This window comes from Leuresthes tenuis, unplaced genomic scaffold (genome assembly GCF_036924035.1).
Source record: "Leuresthes tenuis unplaced genomic scaffold, fLeuTen1.0.hap1 SCAF_10, whole genome shotgun sequence".
Classification (NCBI taxonomy): domain Eukaryota; kingdom Metazoa; phylum Chordata; class Actinopteri; order Atheriniformes; family Atherinopsidae; genus Leuresthes; species Leuresthes tenuis.
The window spans coordinates 12,686,479-12,704,537 of record NW_027325364.1 but is presented as its reverse complement, the minus strand read 5'-3'; the positions used below and the strand labels follow the sequence as shown (position 1 = coordinate 12,704,537).

At 43.0% G+C, this 18,059-nt stretch overlaps 2 protein-coding genes across 2 annotated transcripts; both read left to right on the top strand.

Annotated features, from left to right (window-relative positions):
• Positions 1–781: 781 nt before the first annotated feature.
• Positions 782–9,237, top strand: dbpb (D site albumin promoter binding protein b). The gene is made up of 5 exons (XM_072394156.1): positions 782–1,395; positions 1,559–1,847; positions 2,542–3,012; positions 5,776–6,023; positions 6,920–9,237. The coding sequence occupies exons 2-5, from the start codon at positions 1,658–1,660 to the stop codon at positions 7,133–7,135; spliced, it is 1,125 nt and encodes a 374-aa protein (XP_072250257.1). The 5' UTR covers positions 782–1,395; positions 1,559–1,657; the 3' UTR covers positions 7,136–9,237.
• Positions 9,238–9,597: 360 nt separating this feature from the next.
• Positions 9,598–18,022, top strand: ntd5 (ntl-dependent gene 5). Its single transcript, XM_072394157.1, has 9 exons — positions 9,598–9,690; positions 9,795–10,058; positions 11,235–11,369; positions 11,762–11,953; positions 15,463–15,586; positions 16,011–16,087; positions 16,748–16,930; positions 17,142–17,339; positions 17,424–18,022. The coding sequence occupies exons 2-9, from the start codon at positions 9,992–9,994 to the stop codon at positions 17,504–17,506; spliced, it is 1,059 nt and encodes a 352-aa protein (XP_072250258.1). The 5' UTR covers positions 9,598–9,690; positions 9,795–9,991; the 3' UTR covers positions 17,507–18,022.
• Positions 18,023–18,059: the final 37 nt, after the last annotated feature.

Below are 18,059 nucleotides of genomic sequence, written 5' to 3'. Positions count from 1 at the left end.
TGTGATCTGTGTACGTCAACATCTGTCAGTCCAGCTCGGGAGAAGAACAGAGGTGAATTCCTACGGCACGCTTTGTTTTGCTTGTGCTTTGCACAAAACTGTACAGTAGACAGGACAGCCCTCGCGCTTTTTTGCATTTCGAACTAGTCTCACGCGGCAGTGGCATGCACGGGGGGAATCCGAGCGGGCGGATTTGCTCGACCTATTTCTGCCCAATACATGCCCGTCGTGGGCGGAGTGAGTATTTTCTACAGCCAATCAGCGCCAGAGCCGCGAGCGGACGGGTTCTTGTCTCCGCGTGCCTCCTACACGTGAGCTGGAACAGCTATTGTACGCCGGGAGGCAACGTGCTCAAGCGTTCCCTTCGCCTGAAAAAACGACAGACTCACGTTTTCCCTGGATTAAAAAGAAGCTGGAAAAGTTGTGAAGCAGTGGCTGATCTCTATAGACGGCCAAAACATTTTCTCTAATAGAGATAATCAAAGTTTTGAGTAATTAATCCCCAGCATAACAAGGTTGTTTATTTGTGATAAATGAAGATTGGTCACGGTCTGTAAAACACACTTTGGCTTCTTTCGCCACACTGAAGCTGATGGTGATTTGCTTGTGTGCTGCTGCGGTATAGACAAATAAAACAAAGTCACAGCAACTGTACCTGTCATACAAAACAAACAGCCTGCTGTCCTCGAGGTGTGCACGAGAGTAGGTGTACCTAATTAATAATGAGCAGGATTGAGAGATCTGCCAAAGCCGACTCCGCCCCGCTCGCCTGTTCTGAGAGGTGTGACGTCACGTGAACTGCCCGTGTCCGTTCCAGCTGAGAGCGAGAGGGAGAGAACGGTAGGACGTGGACGTCGCGCCGCCCATACACAGATCCAAGCCCGTGCGCCCGTGACTGCATCCACCGGATGCAAAAAAAGTACAGACAGAAAGAGGAAACGACCCCTCCTCCCCCTCCTGACGGACAGCAGAGCGCGACGGCTGAGGAGAGAAGCAGCAATACAACTTGTCATCTGACCAACCCAGCCGCTGCTCTCGTTGTTTTTCGATACACACTGTTTCTCCACGGTTGTTTTGTTTTTACGAAGAAAGCATTTCTTGGACCTTGTTTTTGAGCCCCGCACGACTAACTCGGGATACTTCTCTACAAGTTCAAGTTGTGACATTTCACAGTGCGTTCATTGCGAGGCTTTCATTGTGTTTTTCTCGCCTTTGCATTTTTATTATGGACAGTACTCCTGCTCATATGGTCTAACTGTCCCTCCCACACTCGTGCGCCGAGAATAACAGCTTGATCTACCGAACAGTTTTCAACAATATTCAATCGCAATGGAATACTTCGAGGAAAATATTTCTGCAAATAAATAAGAATCTCTTCATAACCACAAGTGAGAGGTAAGAGTTGGACGTGTTATTTTATTAGCTCATGGAATAATTTGGTAGTCTTTTACAATACAAAAGTTGCTTTATTCTGCATGGATACATCTCAAAACAACCTATCTCTTTCTGCCCCTCACCCCCATCCCTCCTGCACCCACACACACACACACACACACAGTCATCCAGCATACTTGTCCTATTGGTAGGTACTCCAGTTGGATTGCCTCACCCCCTACAAGTGCTCCAGGTGCGTCTGTGCGACCCCATCTGGTCCAGGATGTCCAGACAGCTCTCCCAGCTTCCGAACCCAGACCTCCCAGCCGGTGCAAGTCCACAGTTTGGAAGTTGCACTCAGCCTGCAGGCTCCCTCACAGGGGGGCACATTAACGCCATGGCTGGTCTGAAGTCCCTCCTGCAGCACCCCATGAAAGGAGACCACCGCCTGAAAAACTCATGCGACACAAAAGGTGAGAAACCTTCTGACTTGACGAATTAATGCCTTCTAACAGTGTTGTTTGACTGTTGTTAAGTGAAAATAAGAAATTGGAAAAACTTCAGTAAGTAGCAGCTGTAACGTTATAAACATGCAGTTTGACACATTATGAGGCTCCAAGTCTTGCACCAAAGTCTCATGTGCTGCCACACATGCTTAAGATGACTCCTCCGTGACCCCGATGACTACTCTATTGGATTATAATCCCTGCTGCAAATTCAAATTAGGATCCAGATTACAGTGAGTGTGAACGTGTTTTGGTTTAACCGCTTAAACCGTTTTAAATGCAGACGTGTATTTTTGGTTGCTTTCTCTTCCAAACATAGCTCGGTAGCTCTGCTGTGAGATTTGTTCAGGGGCTTTATGTTATCACATCCAGTTGGGTTTTGGTGCTTGCCTAATGCTGCAATTCAGCTACCATCTGGTCCATCTGTGAGGGTGTATTTGTGATTCTGTAACAGAGAAAAAGAGAGAGAGATTTTGCAGGAGTGCATCCTATGGATCAGCCTTCCACTCCATGTAGTTTTGGCACGAGTTTGCAAAGCCAGACTGAGGCATCTCAAGAAAACCTTTTGCTGGTACAACTGTCATGTGTGTTGACAGCTGTTAAAGTCTGTCCAAAAAACAGTGTTGTTCACCTTCATCATGTACTTTCTTTTGTCTGGTAGACAAAGACAGGCTGGACCTTGATGAGGACTCTTTGGGAGTGTGCCCCATGAGGAATGGCAGTGGAATAGTCAGCAATAATAACAGTAATGGCTGTGGAGGAGGAGGAGGAGGAGGAGGAGGAGGTGGTGGAAATGGAGGAGGAAGCTACAACCAGTTCCTGGGGCCTCTTTTGTGGGATCGCACCGTGCCTGCAGATGGGGGGCTCTTCCAGCTTCAGTACATGGACTTGGAGGAGTTTCTGACCGAAAATGGAATGGGCAGCATGCACAACAACAATAGCTCCAGTTCGGCCCAGATCCCCTCACAAAGCTCCCAGTCAGCTGTGCCCAACCAGAGCTCCCAGTGTCTACCGCCCTCATCTCCACCTGGATCTACGTCCTCGTCACCCTCGTCCTCCTCTTCGCCATCTCTCATCGGTCTAGAGGTGGCTCAGCCGCAGAGTCTTGCAGGAGGAAGCGACTGTCTGCACGGTGAGTTAGGAGACATGTTATTGAGGGAATAGGTGGTCAACTGTGCCAGAGAGACCAAATGTACAAACACTGTTCATTGTTAAAGTTTGTCCTTATCGCCTCACACCAGCAGTCATGGAAGAGGGTTCTGCAAGCTTTGCAGAGTTGACTGGCTGAAAGAGACATGATGTCCCCTGCCACTGATATGAGACTATTCAATAATAGTTGAGATGAGATCAAGGTTATGTGGTGTGTCTGTAATGTTCCCATGGCCCTTTGATTCAGCACTTCAACTCTCCTTTAAGTTTAAAACAAATGCCAGGATGACAAAGCACAAACCTGTGGTCTAAGGTCAAACTAAAGGCATGAGATAGAGTCACATGGCTTCAAAGAGAAAATCAACATAACACAGTATAACAGAGTATAAAGTTGGCTGCCTAACCATGAAATGCCCTTTTCCCATATCTTGCAGCGTGGTGTTGGGTAAAAAGTTAGATTGGGGAGGACATGAAAGGTCGAAGAGCAGTAAACACAAAAAGCTCAAAGCTTTTTGATGAGTCAACTTTATAGCAGTGACGAGGAGGTTTGTTTTTGCTTGGCATGTGATCTATGTACTGCAGTGTACAGTACAATCAGCATTCACTCCCAGCCAATGATTAGTGGGCAGCAGGGTCAAAACACTACTAAGAGAGAGAAAGACACAGGGAGAGCAGTGTGTGGAGTGTTTGCGGTTGCGTGTCTTTAAATCTCTCCCCACTTCACACGCCACAGCCATGTGCACGCGTCAGCACACGTGCAGAGGCTGGGAGCACTGGAGTGAGAGAACTAGGGGCAGGGCCAATAGACATGTAGGAGGAGCTCACAGGGGAGGGATGGACAGCAACAGGAAGAGTTTCCCCCCCAGTGCTGCTGGACTTCAAACTGAAAGTTTGATTACTAATGATTACTATTTATTAAACTGATTATCAGGAGCAGACTTTATGAGGTATTAACTCGAGACCTTTTAATGAAGTCTTTCAGCAGGATAATGCACAAAAAGTCTCATAAGAGATTTATAAAAACTAATAAAGAGTTTATGGACCTAACCCTAACCTCTGTGTCTTAGAAGAAGTTTGAATATTTCACATAATCCCTCCCAAAGCTTGAAACTGGAGTGGCTGCATCCTCATTTGCAGTGTCATGAAGGTGCCCGACAAGCAGCTGCTTCATGAATTTTGAACAGGCCTCTGCAACAGCCTCAGGCCTTCGTGGAATGCTGTTGTACAACTCTGGAGAAGCGCGTGGCCACATATTGGACCGTGTCGTCAAAAGTAAAAGCCCCCTCTCATTTAAATGTCAGGACACGTGAATGAAGCGTCTGTTCCAAAGCTTCGCAAAACGCTGGAAAACACTGTCCAGCTTTGCATTCCAACAGAACTCTAAACCAGGTGGTTGCACTAACTAGTTCCTGCTGTTGTGTTCAAGCAGCATGGCACCATGACACATGCTCGCCTTCAGTAAGAACACGAGGGTTCAGTGATGTTTAGACCTGCTGGTGGTGCAATGTTATGATTGTTTTACTGTCATGTGAAGGCGCCGGGATTATAAAACGGGGACATCAAGGGTCTGCACTGTGCACCTACCATGAAAATATTGCCTACCCAGTGATTATGTGTAACTTCTTATATATCAGTGGTCCACATATAATAAGGTTAGATGGTGGGGATACATCTATAATAACCTACTTGTTCTGCTCACCACAGGGTTTTCTATCTATTAAATCCCAATACTTAATGTTTTGTCGTGTAGCAAGTCTGCATAAAGTACCAGCTCAGTGCAACTTACCGCGTACATTTATATTTCAGTCTGTGTTGATGTATTTACATTCATATATGAATAGAGAGGAGCTTTGACTCAGGTTCATACAGTTACATTGCTTCTAATTTTGTAGTTTTGTTCAATTTCTGCCCATATTTCTAACAAGGGAATAATAAGCTGAATGTGAATGGTGATAGGGAAGCCACGGGGTACGTCTGAGCTCTCAAAAGAATCACGAGTCAGTTAATTAAGGTGCACTGGGCCTTAAAGGGGGTGGTGTGATGTATAGCCTTTTAGTGGCCCCATGTAAAGAAGCTGGTTTTGAGGGGAGGGGTGAAATGTTATATAACATTCTCACGTTTAGATTTTTCTAGTGACATTTGTTCTGGATTTTGGCTTCGGTCCATGAGGATTTCTGAGTAGTTTCTTTGATAAGAAGTTGTATCATTTATTGATTGAGCAGATCAATGTGGGGTTGGTGTTATGGTTCTGATTAACACAGCTGGCTTATGGAAGTTATGGTTCTATTTACCATCAAGTGCATATAGGTTATATGTCACTGATTTAATCTTTTATATAGTATTTAATGTAGAAAAAAAACCAAACTCAGATGTGCTTGGAGAATTTAATTATTTACTAATGCAACAACACTTTTTTATGTAAACACAAATGCGATTTGTTATCGAATATAATCGCATAATAATATATTTTGTTTATGCAGTATTCTTTAATCATTAAGCTTCCAGGAAAGCTGACTGAAAACATGTCCCTTATTCTTTGAAATCGGCTTCAGGGAAAGTTTTTTGTTTCTTGCAGTAAGATAGTAGCTCTTTGCTGCCATCTGGTGGCCAACATAAGATACTGCATATTTCTTATGTCCCTCTGGATTGTTTTCATCTCTCTGCATTTGACAACAATGATAACTTCAGCATTATTGTATTGTAGTTAACAGCATGTAACTCAAATGTCTCTCTTCTTAAATTCCAGGGAGTCAGACGAGTATGAACGACTCCTGCGAGTCCCCCTGTTCGTCCTCTTCGTCCTCCTGTCCGCCTCTACTGACGCCCACAGGCAGCGGGCCAGATGCGGTTGGAATGTTTGACATGGATTCCTCAGATATGGGCTCAAACCAGCAGAGCTTTGACCCCAGAAGGCACTCCTTTAGTGAAGAGGAGCTGAAACCGCAGCCAATGATCAAGAAGGCCCGCAAGATCCTGGTGCCTGATGACTTGAAGGTGAGGAAAATGAGGAAAATTTTTATACTTCTTGTTCTGAAAAAATGGCAATCACATTTTTTTAGCTCAAATTAGTGTCTGATCAACAAACCAAAAGACATATGTATTTCATTATTGATGTAAAAATAAAAATATCACACATTTTAGGTTGATAAGGGACAAATAAACTGATTTTAAATGAGCAAAAGAAAACTAAAGAGAGCACAATTAAGTAACACAGAGCAGAAATAACTAACCGTGAAAACCAGTTAATCAGAATTAGGCTCACACAGAGATTTCTACTTCTATTCTATTCTTGAGTTTAAAGACAAAACACAGCAACACTGCAGCATCCACAACAAAAATCAACCCATATATGAAGCAAGGAGGGTATCAACAAAACCAACAGCTACAAAAGAGGAGTATTGAGAGTTTATTTCAGCTGAATTGAATTATTTAAGAGTATGAAGTTTGCGAGATCTGGATTGATAGTTCGTGAAAATGAATAAAAAGTAAAACCTCTGTTGAGTATGATTTGATTTTGCCAACAGTGGGATGTCGGACATGCAACTTGTTTGCAAACTTTCTTTGCTCTCACACTGTAACTCAGTCCTGACCAAACTCTGAGCACCAGGGATGTAAGAAAGAAGGAAAGAAACTAGCAAAAAATGAATAAATAGAATAAAGAAAAGATAGAAGAAAAAAAAACGTGTCCTACGCTCATTCACAGCCAAACACCCACATTCCCAAAAACGGGGTGGGAGTTTGGCTGCATGCGAGTGCCACACTCTTCTGAGCATTCATTGATTCTTTTCCTCAAGTATTCACTTTACTGCAGGTGTCCGATAAAAGATGCATGGCCCACAAGCATATGCCAAAATAATCTAAATATGCTGCTTTCGTTTGTCTCCTTTAAGGATGAGAAGTACTGGACCAGGAGGCATAAAAATAACGAGGCAGCAAAGCGTTCCCGAGATGCTCGCCGTCTAAAGGAGAACCAAATAACTGTGCGCGCCGCCTACCTGGAGAGGGAAAACGCCGCCCTCCGTCAGGAAGTGGCCGAGATGCGGAAGGAACTGGGCCGGTGTCGCAACATCCTTAGTAAATACGAGAACCGCCTCGGAGACCAGTGATGACAGCGTGGAGGAAAATCAGAAAGAGGAGAAATATAAGCTGGATTCAATTTAAGACTCTTGATTTTCTGGGGTGGCTTGATGGACAGAATGGGGTCGAGATGATGAGGAGGAGGAGGAGGAGGAAGGTGGTGATTATGATGATGAATGTATAAGACAAGGAGAAGGTTTGTGTATTGAAGCTCAGGTGTCTTGTTTTGTCAAGGTGTCAGCTCTTAAAAGTGATCGATGGAGAGAATAATTTAACAGAAGAAAGATGTGACTTTTAAGAGTTTTGTTATTGGAGAATTGTATATTTTTATAATACTTAAGAAAAATTTAGAGGGAGAGCAAATCTGGAGAATAATTTTGTATATTTTCTACATGTTTGGGAAACAGATATGGGGACACGCTATGGTAAATATCCTTTTATTTTAGATGAGTCAGGAGATGTCTCGGAGGTTGTCAGCCACTGACGGGCATTGTCACGATGCAGCAGCAGGGTTGAGGATGCATGTAACAAATGTAATATAGAGAGCAAAATTATCTTAAAATCGTATTGTTCAACATTTTTTGGATTTTACTCGAGCACTTACTTTTTTTTTTTCCTGTCATGTATCTGTCACTGGGTATGCTCAAGAGAGACAGAATGAGAGACATGAGGAGATGTATACAGTTCAGCACTGTCCACCGTTTTCCTTGGCCAGGTCTTGTTCTTCTTTTAACAGAAAAACTTCATCCCTTTTTATTGTCTATAGTTTCCCAACAATATTTGCTCTTTGTAGCTCGGGTTTAGCCTTCAAGCGACAGGTAAATCTTATTCTGTCCGTGCACGGATCGGCTTTTCTCTGCCCCAGTGGAGTGCTTTCAGTCTACTCTGGTGTTTTGTGCACGTGAAAGCCTTTAGTGGAGCCCCTAGTTCTGCTCCTTTGCCTCCCCTTTGAATTGCTGCTGTGTTTCCATACCCATGTCTCTATTTCTGTCTGCTCCCACTTGCTGCGAGTCACATCACAGTTTTGTGCTCTTCCCATAACATTTTGTCTTCTCATGTACCTCAAGGGTAGATCGATTTAAATCGCAGTGTTGTAACATACTCTGAAATAGTAATCTATCCTCTCAGTAAGACGCACATTGTTTCTTGACTGTATTAAATGAACACAGTTTAATTAGCATTATGATTGGGGGAGATATATTGTGTATATTGGACAGGCCTGTACTGTTTTATGTATTTGATGTATTTCAGGAGATGGGTTGAGTACCCCCATTGAGTGGAATGGTGTCAATTTCTCAGATTTCTGGGAGAAATAAAAGCCAAAATTTCCTATGCTTATACTCAAAGCTTGTTGCTATTCAGTGCTTTTTTCCACACTGCTCTTTCCTCACGGTTTACCTACTTTTTACAGTATCTATAAATTTCTCTGTGTACCCACAACATCTACACAGGGGCATGGTACACTATGTTATGCTCCTAGGGGAGGGATGGCTAGTAATAGAGTGTGGTTTTAATCCCTTTAATGACCATGATGAATAGTTACCATTACAGCTATTGTTATTGTTATGATTATGATGATTATCCCTCTTATTGTTGGTGTTCTATATTATTGAATGTTTTTCTTTCTTTGGATGAACATGATCTGTTGCACCCTGAAACATCTTCCGTGTTCCTCAGAAAGACTATTCAAATGGAAGAAAAGAAACCCTCACCCACAGACGTCCAGCATCACTCACTTCTGCTTTGGATACTACTCGCACCATCTTTATCCGTGGATTTCACAAACGTTGCTCGGTAACTTGAACATGATCTTCATGCAGACTTATTTTACCTTTCACGACGACCTCCTGTGTTCCCCAGCTGTGTGTGTGGACTCTGCACACCGCTGATATACTCCTCGTTGATTTCTTTCAGCCTTTATCACGTCATTCAGTGATTGTTTGCTCTCCCAACAGGACTTAGTCTCTGATAACTTCACAGATGTGGTTGATAAATCTTGTAGTGACTCTTAACTGATCAACTGCCCTGCTGCATCAGTAGTGTCCACGGTGCCCAGCCTGCCAGTCAGCGCTGGTTATTTGGATGTAGTTGAAATTTCCCAGAAACACCAATAAAAGATTGTTCTCATTCACTACTGCTCTGTTTTCCTCGCTTGTTTCATCACAACTTTGCATACTCCGCTTAAGCTTGAGCTTGAATAAAAGCCAATATTGAGCGGGACATTGAGCCACAGGGGTCAAATTTCAGCTTGATAATCAGGTTCTGAAATGCCGTGGGGTGTTCCAGGACTACTTGTTTTGATTTTCTCCATGTTTGTTCACATTGTGCGCATTCCAAAGCTTTGGGTCAAATATGCATTCTTGCCCAACGAACCCAAAGCGGGAGGTCTCTGCTCGACCATTTAAGGAGTATTTTACACATTGGGCTGATGTACTCACTAATATGATTACAAACAGATCGTAGTTGAATGTAGTTGTGAGGTGAGTTGAGAAATTTAAAAAGCTATGTTCTGGTTCCATTCTTCGGTCGAAGCAACAAGCCAGACCTGGCTGAAGGAAAACAAGATTTCCATTCAACATGTCAGGTAAAATCCATCAATTTCCTCCTTGAATAGCATTTCCTGTGTCTTTATTGTGAGCTGCTGCAGCAGTCATCTATTGTCATCTCCTTTATCCTCTGTCTCAACAGAAATGGGTGAAAGGTCCTTCTGAGAGGAATTTTTCTCAATTCTCAACACAAACCAGATGTGTGCTCCTGGGCTGTACCCTCTCTGAATGTCTCCCCCTCCCTGGATCTCCCCCCTCTCCCACCCTTTGTTCCCCCCTCCTTAAAAATGCTGTTTCTGCGTGTCCCTCACTCATACCGTCTCAGGCCTGGCTTCTAGGATGGACCGTGCACTGCTGCTGCTGTCCCTGTGGGCTCTGACCGGAGTGGTGTCCCCGCAGGCTTCAGGTAAGCCCTCTATCACTCACAGCTGGGAAAGCATTGACCCCTGTATGCAAAATAAACATTGCTTGACTGTCACTACATATTAGGAACAAATAACAATTAAATGTCCTTGTGCAATACGTTGTTAGACAGGCTGGACTCTCCTCTGCATGCTTTGTTGTTTTTGGACATAAAAGTCATTAAGCATCTTGTGTTTGGATGTTTGCGATCAGTTTCACTTGATCATTACAACTATCTCAGGCTGGGGATATGCATTATTGGATGCAGTTTTGTATGGGTGATTTTAATCAGCAATCTTAATGCTGGATTAATAAACACCTTGATTGCCTGTACTCTGTGCAAATGTAAGGATGTAAGTTTATTGCTACTATTACTAAAGTGCTTTTCATCAAAAGCTCACATTTCATCCATGCATATAGGCCTTTGTAAATAGAATATTGGTGTAATGTCATCATTTACCTTTAAGCCAATGGTTTTCCATTGTACTGGTCCATGGTTTATATTGATCAGTGGTTATTTACTGCATGTATGTACTGTACGCTATGTCTCCAAATTGTATTGGAGTAATTATGTGTGCTCAAGTATCACATGTACGTTTGTGGTCACACATGCACTGAACAGTTTTTGAAAAGGGGGAGACGTTCTCCGCCCCCCTTTTCCTCCCCTCTTCTTCTCAAATGTTCTGGATATCGAAGGTGGCCTGATGTTAGCATGTGCCCAGCAAGTGGAGGATTTGTTTCAATGATATGTGATGTAATACATACGGATAAAAAGAGGTTAATGAGGTTGAGCCCTAAGCAAAGGAGGACTCCTGCAGACTGATTCAGCTCAAATACAAATGAAAGTTTAGATCAAGTTTTTCTGCTGAGAAAACAGTTAATAGATCGTCCCACTTTTCCAAAAAAAAAATAAAGCAAGATTGATAGCTGAATAGCAAAGAGTAACAAATCCTGTCATCCAAATACTTACTCATCTGGCAACCTGGGTGGCAAATGTTTGCCCGACCACCCACGCTGAATTTGCTTTCCTTGAAACAGAAAAACAAAGCAGAATTGGCAAACTGAATCTTTTTATGACCCTTAGAGTTTGCGGATTCTTTACAAGGGACTATAGATAGAATCGAGGTAAACAAAGGGAAAATTACTGTGGTGGTGTGATGGTGTGTGGGTATCACAACAGGGTCATGTCCGGAGAGACTTCTTGGAGAGGAGACGAGGAAGATGTGTCCTCGGTCGTGCAAATCTGACAGCGACTGTGGCAGCAAACGGCAGTGTCTGTGTGACGGCCAGTGTGGTCTCAGCTGTGTGGCTCCAGGTAATTATTTGTACTTCTTTGTGCCCTCAGTTGTCACTGTGAAAGGCAATGTGGGCTCAGTCATTAAAAGTGTGTGTGCCTATCTGCAGCTGTGCCAACATACATCTGTACATGTGAGTCTCCTCTTGGAAAATAAAATAAAAACCCTGAACGCACAAAATCTGGCCTCAAAATGCAATTTCACTGTTGAGCACAAGCTTTTCATTATGTTTGTTTGCTGTAAAATGGGGCACCATGACTGCAAACAATCGACTTATACAACCTCATTAGTGCTCTTTTAAAGTGGTTTAGTGGTAACCATTTCATTTGTCTTACACAGGGAACACTCCAGCACAACACATTCTTGTTTTCTGTCCTGTCTCCTCCCTCTGGATCATCTCTTTTCTCCTCAGGTCGTACTTGTCCCTGGCCTCTTCCCCTCAGCGATAACTCAGAAGCTCGCCTCCTCTCTCCCACTCACTCCTTTTCCGCCCTGCTCGAAGTGCGCTGCAAGCCAGGCTTCGCATTGCCCAATGGCTTGGATGTCACTGTTCGTCGTTGTCAGGGTGACCGACAATGGAGTGGGGATGATCCCATCTGCACAGGTGGGTTTCTTTTTATGTCAGCTTGCTTTATGGTAAGAGATTCACACCATAAAGATTACATATGAGGGAACAAAATGGGGTGTGTTTCTTTAAGTCTAAGCTGTTTGTCACAGCAGAGATGGACAGTGTTTAAAGTACATGCGTAGCTCAATCATGGCCAAGGACCAAGAATGAGCAAGACACAGAGGGGCAGAGAGAGATATACAGGAATGAAACCCCTAGTAATTGTGTTGACTTGGACGTTGCACAACTGCAACCTATTCTCCCCATCACCATGGCAACCAGAGTGTTCAGAGTGGCTGCCTGAGATTTTGCTGCTGAACTGTTGATAAGTTTAAACAGGCACTGAAGTCTAAGTACACATGTGTGTCCTAATAGATTGAATGCATGCAAGCTAAATGCATCCCCACTGTGTTTAGAACATCATGTGCATGTGTTCAGCTGTGTCCACCTTCCAGTGGACAAAATTTGAATGAAGGGTGTTTTTGCTTTGCTGTTTCAGGGTGGTCAGGATAGACCTACCGCACACTTCAAAAGCCATACAATGAAACAGAAAGACTGATTACAGGCGAAAAGTAAAATCAAGCTGAATATACGTAACCTCACAAGTCAACTGTTTTTTTCTTCGCCCATTAAGACCAGAGGTGCCCGTTAACCATAGGAAGACAAATGCTGCATCAGGTCTGAATGGTTAAGTGATATTTAAGTATGAACAGCCGACAAAAATGAAAATGGTGCCATTGACACATTTTGAGCAAATGCATTACAAGCTGAGATCAATTCTTAAAGAATGTCAGTTTGATTGATGTTGATTTATAAGTATACAGTACAGTGAGTATTACAGTGACTCCAGATAATCACACTTTTTAGTACGTATATTTCTCTTATTGACATGCAGCACCTGAAAATGTGTGCTATCCACTTAATTCAGCTTTTAGTGTCTGAGGCCTGCAGCATCAATCACACACCTTAACGTGCTCTTAGAAATCCTCAACCCAGCTGGTCTCCGTCTCAGATTTTTTTTTTCTATTCAAAGATGTGACATAAGGATACAATTCTCAGCTCTCTGAGAGTATCCTCCCTCTGAGAGACAGGCAGAAGGTAGGTGGGTTTTGAATGTGTGAGAGTGTTTGTATTGTGCGTCTTTTGCATGTGTGTTAGCGTGTGAGTCGAGCTGGTTCATGCCTGTTGAGACGCTGTGGGCAGCAGATCCCTGTCAGAGTGGCATTGAGCGGCATGTGCACTGTATGTGTTTACCAAGAGGTGGAGAATTTTTTTTTTCCAGGATAGATTGGATGTGTATGTGTTGGGGGATGGATTGCACATGTGTCACACAGTTTAGTGTGTGTATGTGTGTGTGTTTGTGTGAGTGTGTGGGCGACAGATCACAGTCAGGAGAGTCAGAGAGCTCTCTTGCTCATGTTGCTCCAGGCCTTTCTGCTCCCTGTTCTCCTCTCCTCTGCTCTCTCTTCTCATCCTCTTTTCCTCTCATCCTTCTCCATCTAAAGCCTCTGATAAGGTCTCTCTCTACAATGGGAGCCAAGGACAAGCGTGCAGCTTTAGGGTGTTTAGTTTGAGTTGTGTGGATACGTTTCTGTGTATGTTTGTGTGAGAAAAACAGAAGGAAAACACAGTGTTTCATGGAGCCACGTGGACCTTTACGTCTTTAGTCTTGGTCAGACTGATGTGTTTTCAGCGCTGTTGTTCTTTCAAAATCACTGTTTTATAGTTTTTAAGGGATGAATTTGATACACCTGCTTTATTGCAGTTTGGTTCCAACGACTGTGTGGGTGGCAGCAGTACAAGGCAGAAGAGGGGCGGTTTGTGAAAACAGAACTCGCATCAGGCTCTCATCTGCAGCCAGACTCATAGCTCTCCCATAGGTGCCTTTACATTCTTATATTAATGTTTCTCGGTTTCAGATACCTAAGATAGTCCTCAGGCAAGAGCTGTCTCTACTTTTCAAAGCCGTGCTCAGCTTCGAAACCCTGCGCTTGATGCAGCTCGGGTCACTCTAGCCTCTCTCCAAGCACCACTCTCGATATTTATATTTCCACAAGCGTTAGGCACTCAAACTCCCAGGAATGAACAGTGCCAGGTGTTATACAATCGCGGTTATAACTGTGAGCTCGGAGAGGTGTGAGGCGGTGTTTCACCTGCTGATCGAACTTTGATTTATTATCTAAGAAGGGATATTTCTACTGAAATAGAACAAGACATCAAGTGAAACGCCTCTGAGAGTCACAAAAACCCTGGTTTAAACAAGATGGACATGTCTTTTTCCCTCATGTTTCACCGCTTTCATGTCCGCTCACTATTTTCTCCATTCTTCCTTCTTATTCACTTGATTGCAGATATTACCTGTAATCACATCAAAGCAAGCTGAATTGAATGTGTTTTCTGTGTCCTCTGTGTAATTAGGATTATTACTGGTATATTTTAGGCTTTTACAGCTGTTGGTTCACAATGATCATTGCACATAAACTGACTGACTGTATGAGCTGCAATTCTCCAGGAAGAACTAAACACAACTTCCATAATAGCATAAATACAGGGCTGTTGTAATGGATGCATCCATATCCTTTATCAACATAGAAGAATAAAAAAATTCAAAGTACTCCTCTACTAGTAAAACTGAACACACAATCTGAAGATAATACAGGAAGTCACACTGTCCAGTGTTTTAGATTTGGCTGCTGCATTTGCAGTCACTACTACTGTTGTATTTGTGTGTGAGAAGCATGTTCCTGCTTTGGGTGTTTTATTGTGCATAAAGTTTGTTTAGATAGTTTGCTTAAGTAAAAGTAGTACAATTGTCATGTGAAAATTCTCAATTATAAGTAAAAGATGACACAGGAAGTATGTCCGAAGTAAAAATACACAACAATCATGAGAAAAATCTACTTCAAATAGAGAAAAGTATTCAACACATCCCTCATATTCAGCAGTGAGGTCACATATCGCTTTACAAAAGGATTTTTAATCCTGATGCATTCCAATTGAAGTAGCTTCTTATAAACTTGAATGCCAGATTGTAGTTTTAAATGTTGTGTACAGTTCTGTTGGGTAGGTTAATCTATGACAATGTATGATATTTTTTTAAGAAATTCAATTAAAAATGGGTAATTCCAAATTAAAATACTGGTGTAAATGTAACTCCCAGCGCTGCAACAATATTAGGCTTAATTTGTAGTCAGAGGTTGGCTGTTTAAATGCTGGCTTTTGAATGCCGGCAGTTTTTAAAAAATGTAAATAATAAATGCAATCATGGGATGCTTATTTCTGAAAAAGGGATGGGTACCTCTCCATTTGAGATACTTAAGCTGAGAAGGTTTATTTCATGCTGGTTAATACATAGCAATTCAGAGGGTAATGACATTATTTTTTATCCCACTGCACTTCCTCTTTTATCACATGGTGTTGCTTCTTTTGCTTGAATAAAGGCTCCTCCACATCAGTTTAAAACCTTTCACCTCTTTTGACTGCTTCTGCTATTCCTTGACCCTCAGCAACTCAGCCACCTGAAAGCACTGCTGCCACAACTTGTCCTCTGCCTGAAGAGGTGATCAACACCTTCACCATCCACGGTGACGCTTCCGTAGGGACGTCAATCCGCTACAGCTGCCTGTCTGGGTGAGTGAGGCTCTGAGAAGCTGAAATGCTACAGAGAAAGAAATGGAGGAAGTGAGAGATGGAGTGCAAATAAAGGGAAAAGGAGTGAAGGGAAAGCTGGTGAGATGAGTGATGAATGGCAGGGAATTCATTTTGATCTGCAGCTGCTGATCCCTCCACTGATCTAACTAGGTCATTACAGTCTAATCTCGTATTGACTCCCCTTTACACACTGACTCATCTCACAGGAAAAGATGAGCCTGAGTGGATGTGTCAGCCAGGGACGCGAACACAAGCTCTCTGAAAGAGAGACAGTGGGAAAAGGAATCGTTTACACCTTTTTTTTTTTAATCACCCCCCTCCCCTGCATCACGCTTCTTAGTTGGCAGTACTGCACATGTCACTCCACCATCTGTGTCCATCACTTTTTCCTTTTCCTCTGCAGAGCTGATATTGTTGGGAGCAGTGAAAATTTCTGTCAGGATAATCAGACATGGCAGTTTCCGCACCCCATTTGTAAAAGTAAGTGCACACTAGGTATCTTGCACTGACCACTAAGTGTGCGAACAAGCATGTGTGTTGCATCCTCTTCACTCTCAGCAAGAGTTGACACATTTTTGAAGGTTAGCAGGAAAAGATTGAATAGTGAATCATATGTGAGTAAGTGAAGTGAGAGACTGCAAATAAGTGTTGGTTTGGACATGGTTTGTTTTCCCATCGGCATGTACTCTTGTTTGCAGATGAGACAGACACACTAACCCCCCTTCAAATGTGTAGCTTTTGAAAGCGGCTGCTCTGTTTTGCGGTTCTTTTCTGCTCTCTTGTGGTCAAAGCTGAAATTACATGGCCTGTTCGTTAGAATTGGGAAACTCTGCTAGGATGCTTCTCAAATCTTTCTAGGGGGAATATGACTGAGGTCGGATTTTGCTATAAAAGAAAAACGAAAAAATATATATTCAAGAAAAGAAAAAAAGGCATATTTTAAAACTGCATGCATCGCTGCAGTTTCAAGCTTTAAAAACATGTTCTAGTTAGGTTGTCAGTACACAACACTGAATGTCTTAACAACTGAGCAGCAGTGTGCCTCCATTCGTTTTGGCATTAACTACTCTCGTAGATTTGAAATGTCAGAGGTCAAATAAAAATAAGTTGACTGATAATCTCCTCCTCTCCCTTCTTCAGAAGTGTTCTGCCAGCCTCCTAAAGAGGTGGAGCAGGGCTATGTGGTTGCTGTTCAGAAGTCTGAGTATGAAGTTGACTTTGACATCCACTATCTATGCAAAAAGAACTTTCTGATGGATGGACCGCAGAAGATCACTTGTCTGTCAACTGGCGACTGGAGTGCATTGCCGCCACATTGTAGAGGTGAAGAACGACTCAAATGGTCACAAAGGGGAAAAGAAAAATATTGGATGAAATGGAGGATTTCACTTCTCATTTCGGTCCTAAGCAAAATGTTGATATATTAGTCTTTTACACCTGTATTTACGCACCTATGTGGAGCCCTATGAATCATTATAGGAATTTGTTTTTGCTGTTTTTCTGATATTTCATACCTTGCTGAACATTCTCGCAGCTCGTTGTGTCATCCCTGCTGAGCGAAGCCGTGTGGTGATTGGTGGAGTGAAGCGCTGGCCGTTTGATGTTACAGATGCCATGGTCCCCCACGGGGAAAATGTGACATTCTTCTGCAAACATCCTCGGAAGCAATGCAGCTTCACCGCAGCTCAGACCTGCTTTGATGGAAAACTGCCGACCCCAGCCTGCTACCTTGGTAAACCTGAACCCATTCAGGCCATCTATTTCTTAATCTGTTATATCTGTTTAATAGAGATGCACCATCTCGTTGTGTTTTCAGAGCCCACATGGTTGCAGTTTAAACTCTTCCCTCATCGGCTGGTCTCAGAAATTGATGCGTGTGAGCCTGGTGATGTGGAGTAATGACCTGCACGTCTGACCTCAACCACCACAACACTCATGACACTGTGTCACAATGTGAACACTTCCCAACACACTACCATGACTGCTTTGCATCTATGCTATGATTATGGTCTGTTAGACCCTGATGTATTTTCACAGCTCTTGTGAATCAGCATCCTAAGCTGTCTGTCTTGTGGATTTAAACTCTGCTCTTGGCTTCAGTCTCTTTATTCCGCATACTGTCAACCCCCAGACATAAGTATAATATGCGAACCCCTCAAGTATTGCTTTGATCCTCCTCCAGCTTCAGCCAGTGCATACTCTAGAGGCAACTCATACTGTAGGCCTTCATGATGATGTATGTACCATGCATTAGTATGTGCTATACCCATTATGTCTGTGATGGAGCCTAATTCTTGACTTCGCCCTGTGATATTTCACTGTGTGATCTTTTCTTTCCACTGCTGAGCTTGACGCATCAAGTCCTGAGGCTTGTAAGTTTTACAATGTGAGTGATTTGAAATAAAATAATGTGAAAATGATTTTCTTCCTGGCTCTTTAATGGCAAAGGAGA